Source organism: Varroa jacobsoni, unplaced genomic scaffold (assembly GCF_002532875.2).
Source record: "Varroa jacobsoni isolate VJ856 unplaced genomic scaffold, vjacob_1.0 scaffold_1457, whole genome shotgun sequence".
NCBI lineage: Eukaryota > Metazoa > Arthropoda > Arachnida > Mesostigmata > Varroidae > Varroa > Varroa jacobsoni.
Window position 1 is genome coordinate 282,442 of NW_019214359.1, and position 7,663 is coordinate 290,104.

At 39.3% G+C, this 7,663-nt stretch overlaps 1 protein-coding gene across 1 annotated transcript; it reads right to left on the reverse strand.

Moving 5' to 3' along the window:
* ppk31 (pickpocket 31) lies at window positions 1–6,610 on the reverse strand. The gene is made up of 9 exons (XM_022850396.2): window positions 6,486–6,610; window positions 5,102–5,208; window positions 4,737–4,897; window positions 4,460–4,558; window positions 4,015–4,202; window positions 2,230–2,295; window positions 1,703–1,775; window positions 859–993; window positions 1–545 (listed from the first exon to the last, which is right to left on the reverse strand). Exons 1-9 carry the CDS (start codon window positions 6,608–6,610, stop codon window positions 534–536), a joined length of 966 nt encoding a protein of 321 aa, XP_022706131.2. The 3' UTR covers window positions 1–533.
* Between the last annotated feature and the right edge of the window lie 1,053 nt (window positions 6,611–7,663).

A 7,663-nucleotide genomic window follows, 5' to 3' on the forward strand; every position in this document is an offset into this window, starting at 1 on the left:
GCTGCCAGAAAAGTTTGCCATATTCGTTTGATCGAACCCAATTTGAGAAGGCTTTATCTAGTTGATTAAACCGTATGGAAAAAAAAGTTGAACACAAGTTTTGCTGCGAATTTAGCAAAGCTTGCCTATCAGCTTCGTGGGCCAACTCCCTTCGCGTTAATTTAAAAGAGTGCATGATAGAGTGTTGAAATGATTTTTCAAAATTTATTAACGGGTTCGACTTGAGAAACGTGTCACCTGCTTTTTGAACAATAAAAAAAAACAAAACGTATTTAATTATCTACTGTTTTCCGGAATTGCGAATGATGCTCAATAAATCTGAGTGAAGCAAATATCTCGCCTCGAAACAACCATCAAACAAGTGCGCAAGATATATATTCTGAGCACATTTTTTTGAGACTTATGCTGTCTGCTAAGGTGTCCATACTTGAGATCTGTCATGGTTTATTACAGCTTTACTGTGATATAATGTTTTCTCTGGATGGATGGATGGATGGATGGTGACAGGCTTGTCGTCTTCAGTCTTAGCAGAGTCAGGAGTCATTCTGAAATTGACGAATACTGATTTAGAAAACGAATGATTATTTTTATAGGTACGAGCAATCTAAATATTTTGTGAGTTGATTGCTTTTACTTTATTTTTCAAGTTGTTTTGTAATTGCCGGCATATGGATTCACTTTACGAGGGAGAGATTATTAGAGATTCATAGGGCACCTGGAATTCAGATACTGTTATAAGTGAAGACCATGTATAAGTATGGAGACTAAATAGCCAAAATGCACTCGAGTATGCTATATCCCTATGCCGGCAATAAGGAAAAGTAATTATTTTCTATATTCTTTATTTATTTAACTTACGCGAGCTCTAACGGTTTGTTTTAGTAACTTCCTAAGTAGGTTGTAGCAGTTCTCGAAACGAAGCAATGTATCTAACAGCGACATACCAGTCCACGTGCCTATGTACGCTCCAACATAAGCCACGAATTCCGTGTACTATAATAAACATAGACGAGAGATAATAATTGCAAAATTTTTATCAGGGATTAATAACACGCCTAATTAGTGGTTCTTGAAATAGCCTATTGCTTTCCTAGAACCAATCACATCACCGGCAACAAAGAAAATAATCCGTGCGGGAGAAATTATAACCACAATAAGGTTTCAATAGAGGTCGCTGAAGGGAAAGGGTAAAAATAGGGTTACAGTGTTGGAAAAAATCACTCAAAACTTAAGTCTAGAAAAGCGGGCAAAAGCAGGCTTACGATCGAAGAAGAGCTGGATGATCAGTAGGTAAACAGTTTCGCTTACGTCAAAATCGAGAGTATTTTCTTACAACAATAATTAATTATATTCGCTTTATCCATTGGCCAGAGCCGTTAAGTCACAATTATCATTACCTCGCTGGATTGACGACTAAGAGTCTTAATTTACATGATTTCAGGCCTGCGACATGACTTTTCAATTCAAATAAAAAAATGTTCCTTCCTAGCTTCGAGATGACTCGAAACAATAAACACCTTTAAATAATAGTTATTTTATGTGTAAGGTCGTGTCCTTAAATTCTGCCTCTAATTATATCGACTTAAATTCTAAGTAGATTTTTTGTAAGTCGCCTCACTTCTAATCCTGTACAATGTCTCATAACGGAATTAGTAGTAGGAACTTGACTACGCTGTTTAACTTTATTCACATATTAACTTACAGTTAACGCTGGAACGTACTTTGTTATTTCTTCGGCATCGGAAGCAAAACTCAATAAGAGGGTGAATTTGTCCCTGTAACGCAAACCCCCAACTAAAGATTAAAACAAATTAATTTAAAATGCTTCCAGGCATTTAGATACTATATACTAATCTTTGCCACCACTTGCGAACAAGAAACCGTCACTATTATATTTGACTTTTACAATAATTAATTAATTACACATGCACACCACAGTAATTGGGTGTAGTTGATTGCTGCCTGCGATTGTAAAAGGTTGCCTTTACGGATTTAAATAGATTTACGATTTTTTCGGAGAGCTGTAAACTACTGTAATAGCATTTTGCTGTGTTTGGCACTTTAGTGCATGAACAGTTGTAAAACGCTTACACATACACACACACACACACACACCCAGAGAGAGAGAGAGCGATATGGAGATGGAGATGGGGAGAGAGAGAGAGAGAGATGGGGAAAGAGATGGAGAGAGAGAGGGTAATTACATAACGAATGATGCCAATCACTTACTTGATCTCGTTGTCGGAACCGTTCTCTGTGCTGAAGCCTATCACTTTTAGATCGTACGCGATTTCCCTGTTCGAATTTTGTTCATGCAAATATAGCACTTCGTTATTGTTAAACTAAAAGTGTTTCCACAAGCTTTTTACATTATTTATTAACATTATTATGGATCTTAACGATGTCTGTGCAAAGTGTTATACCTAAGCTTCAATTGCCATCAACTTCAATTGTTTATATATATATATATATATATATATATATATATCTATATATATATGAATGAAGCTAGAGCACAAGTACATTTGGTCCGTTTTCCTTTTAGCGTCTCGCTTAGTTGTTTAGTTGTGTGTTGAAAAGCGTTTTTCAAAAACATTCCTTCTTCTCTGAAGGTTCGTTATAACACAACTTCATTATGTAATAAGCGCAATTCTATCCTTCGTTTAGGCTTTAAACGTGAAGATTCCAAAATGAAATGCATATCACCATATGACTACCAATAAGTCCCCTTAAATCTATGTGATCGAGTTAAAAATCAGAAGTTTCAGAACTGAGCAATCGTCATAAGGGGGACAAGAGCTTTTATTGCCTCTCAACATCACAATGACAGGTTTCAACACAGCTTCGCTACTAGCGACTTGGAACGATCTCTCCGCGTACATTTAAGGCAGAGAAAGAAATGAATGGCTTTCGAAGATATGTCTGCGTCCAGAGCCATGCCTAAACCTCCATTTTAAGTAAACGATGATTCGCGTATGTTGGGACTGGAAGAATCTTTTACTCTTGAAAAATGCTTAACAAGAACAAGACGATTAACAGGGATCTAAACGCGTTCCGGTCGCATTGTGTAAACGAGGCTACCCAACAAACAAGACGAAACTATCTCTTATCACGACAATACCAGACCGCACATAACGATGCTATCCCGTAAAGGCACTAAGCTAAAACATAGGTATAATAATTTACTGCATTAACAAACTTGCAAGCACCAGACCGCGTCCATTTATTTGTATGTATCCAACCAGGTTAGAAGCGGAGACTTTCTTGACGGAAGGCCATTTCGAACTCCTAATACTTTCCAGACCTTGCCCTGACAGACTACCACCATTTTTCACTGGCAAATGAAATTAGGAACGCTACATTTGACACCGAAAAGAGTCTCAAGCTGAACATTTCGAACGAGACGAATAGATAAATTGCTTGACAGATCGGAAAAGGTCGTACAGACTAGTGGCGAACATATATTGTGACCGGAATTTGACGCAAGAAGAATGATGCATTTTCCGTGAAGTGAACAAAACGACATTTGAGCTAGAAACACTAGAGTGGAACTATAGATATGTGTATATACCACTACAACATACAAACAGAGTCATTTGACGGCGATTATAAATAAACTGAGGGTAGTTTCATGGCTGAACGGCCCCATGAAAATAGAAGATATCATTAGTTATCTCTACTATTGTAATAACGACCTTTAGGCACCCTGCATATTATAAGCTTGAAGATTGAAACACTTCATCGGCTTCATTCCGAAAAAGTCCTTGAAGGGTCTCACATCGGCGAGGTTGTGATCAATAATGATTGATATTAGGTGCAGCTAATTGCTGCCTGATCTTACTCGTAACTTGAAGCTGGTGCGAGGATAACAAGGTATAAAGAGTTTTGGCTAAAAAAAAAAAAGGGAGACTTCCCTAAAAAATATAGTACATACGTCGATTTAAGTAGAATCTAAGCTCAATATACTATGATCGAATCGATAAGCGGGTCCGAAAAGAAACAAGTACTACTTACTCGCAAGGCATGCCGCAGACCATGTTGCATTTCTCATAGGTGTGATTCCGGTGTATCATATGAGAGCATGTATCGCCGTACGTGAAATTGCAGAGTGTAAAACGCTGGTGTCCCGCGTATTCATGGCTGGATAATATGCAACCGCACAATTCTAGCTCCATATAAATGCTACAATTTTGCAGACACAGCTGAAAAATAATGCCAGAAAAAAGCACAAGAGTCGGTGGTGATTTCGGGCTGAAGCACATCAACAATGGCAGAAGACTGTTAATTAGTACTTGAACAATAAACATCCACTACACAATGTCTGCATATTTCTTTCTCTTCAAGTCCCCACTTCGGCCTATAGACCTAGTGACCACTGACATGGCTATCGTTAGATTAGAAGCTGTGATTAGATGAGATCTGGATGAATTGAAATGTCTAGCCAATTCAGTTAACTTACATCAAAATTCAAGAAGCCACCGTATTCTTGCCTATACCCGCGCAGCCTATAATCATGACAATGAGATTTATACGGCGATGGTAGTCGCTTAATTCGTTTCTGCAACGAGACATTTAAGGAGTTAGCAGCATCTTGCATCTACTCGGTTGTAGGTAGGCCTTGAAGTCTCCTATCATTCTGTAACCGAAAGCCTATATTACAACTTCTCAGACGCAATCAACAAAAAATTTTTTGTCCAATCGATAGCCTACCGAGACAACAAGCTGAATGCACTGACCTGTTTCATCGAGAGCTCGTAGACTGTCCCAGGTCGCAGCGTGATGGCCGTTAATGCGTCCGGAAAGGTGCTATTAGGCGAATGTACAATCAAGGGGTATATGTTCTTTGGCAAAAAGGTGATGACCCGGGATCGATTCACACGATACTTCAACTCCAATGCTAAATTGTCGCCATTTATAGGAATCCACAAAGAATTTTCCTTCATTAAGATACGTGGGCCTGACTTGAAAGACTTCATTGTGAAAAGCACGTAACGTATAATACAGGGCCTACCGTTCGTTAGTGACATTCTAAGTAAGTATCACAAGACCGGCCTATTCCCGTGAAACGAAAAGATAAGTATTTTGAGTCCTTTCGACTTACTGTACATCCACGGCGATTTACATTTTGAGACGATCCCGTGTTGGTACGCACCTACGTCAAGAGTGTAGCAAAGCTGTGACGGAGCGCGAAAATAGCTCACCTTCATGCTAATGTCAAGTTTCATAGGAATCAAACGTTTAGCTTATCGACCGTTTTACGTGTAAAGGCTTCAAGTGTATAGAGAAAATGATAAGGGACGTACGGTCTATCAGCGAATGCGGGCACATATATAAGAGGTAACTCATATATTTATCATGATTATACTAAGCGCACTACGATTCTTGCTAAGTATTATATCAATAATTCTAACAGAACCGGCATAAATGCGGTGGCTGGGGTAATTGCTTAGGTGTTCTTAATTTTAGACTAGAGACATATCTTGGTAACGGCGTTTTTATCTTAGAAGATGGTGGTCAATAGTTTACTGGAATCTGATCGTCTTACGATTCTACACATTTAAACGACTCGCAGCTTGGGTTCCGCATCGTACAATGAAAGAGTTCGTCCGGCGGAAATGAGCCAAATTTCCTAAGATCCGGATCGATCTGCACGTAATAAAGGCCAACGGAGTACGTCTGTTGGATTCGTACAGAGAGCGATATAGGTTAGCACTGTGAACTAAACTTGAATGCGGGAGGGTATTAGGCTAAGCTGTTCAGACGCTGGAGTCGGTATATGTTTTGCAGAAACTTCAATATACCGTTATCAGGCATACTTACTAGATCGCTTTTGGCGCATTTACCGCTGGTGTATGTGCACGTTCTCACAGAATCCAACCTGTGAAAAGGACTAAATCATTATACGGGCAATGCACGCAATATCTTACCAAGTCCATTAATGATAACGGGAACTCAAGTAGCTTCCTAGATTTTCCGCACCACTAGATAAATACACAGAAGTCTCGTTTTCATTCTTAATGTATAGTCTACATTCGTTGCCGTACGGAGATGTGAGCAGATTGGACAAGATAGCTCTAATCGTGCCTAGGAACGAATCGTTCCTGTAACTTATAGGAAGCATCACGAGCATAAGCATTAACAAATTGTATTTCTATGTGCGGAGCTTAGAGAGTTAGATTACGATAGTTTCGAGTCACAAAAATAGAGTTCTGGCACCAAATGTAACAGGTACTTCATTTAAATGTATTGAATTTTATGTCTAATGCCACTGCTCACGCTGAGCATTGTTTCACATGGCTGCTCCCCTTCACTACGAGTTCGAGGCAGCTTCAAACCTGGGCTCCTAACCCTACGTATTCCTAGGATTTGCAGGCGGACATAATACCGTGACTGGGACAGATGTTTCATTTAAGCAAAAACTACACATGTGGAGGAAATCGGACGAAGATTCGTGATGAAACTTCTTATGATTCGGCAAAACTTACCAGGCATCAATGCACAGTGTGACCCCTGGAAAAACTATGTTTTCTCGGTACTCCTCTTCAATCGAGATGGCAAAATTGTACTCTCTGTAGTACGTCCACACATTGACAAATTGCACGAAGAACATGCTCGAGCATAAGATAAACATAATCACCCGAAACCATCGTATTCGTTGACAGTGATTGCGCAGATGGTGGTTCGCATATCGAAACGAGCCACGCCCATGCCAGAGGTCATAGAAAAACATTTTCCGCGTCGCCTGGAATACAACTTACGTGAGGTAATTATTAAGGTAATAACAAAAGCGCAGATGTTCAGTAATTTATAGATAAAGTGTTATCAAATTTTAAAGCAGCGAAACACTGTCAGAGCGGCGGCGCCGGATGCTGCAAAGTAGTTACACAGCTTAGACTCATCGGCGTTCTAACACCAACAACGAACAATTTAATTTAATAGAATTTTTAAAGAAGATGGTTTAAACATAGCATACATAGATTATTTCTCGGTAGCGGTGCGACAGCTATGTCTGATTGATCGTTTCCCTTCTAAAACCACACTGGTATATACAATTCGGAGAAAAAAAAAACATATTGCTAGAAAATAAAACTAGCGTAACAATAGTTGGATTTTTCTGGGAGCTCGAATATACCTGCTCTGATGATTTTTCCAGGTGGAACTGAATTTCTCAAAATTGACCTTATGGCGCGTACCGTCAAGTCAAGCCCCACTCGATTGGCTGACAAGGTCTAACCTTTGCGGAACTGTCTATTTCAAAAAGGACCGAACCAGTTCATTGTGTGACTGCTGTTAGCATGGACAACTCGCGAAGGCTATAGTCATTAAGCGAACGATTTGTTCGATTAATCCAAGTCAGTAGGGTAATTGATTGACTTTCGAATGCGTCCTTCGTTCTATTAGCCCGAACACCAACGCTTGACAGGTTGGAGTTTGAGGACAATCGTAACTGTAGCATACAACCCCAAACCACTTGATCTATAGGCAGTATAAGCAAGATGTAAGTTAATTGAAGCTTTGTCAACTTGTACAAAATTTCGTATTAACATATTACATCGCAAATATTAGGTCATTTTAGAAACCCTACACATAATTCAACGTTAGGAAGCTTCTCAGATGAGCTTAAAACCTTATCGTAAAAGCGAAAATTACGAATTGTTAACTG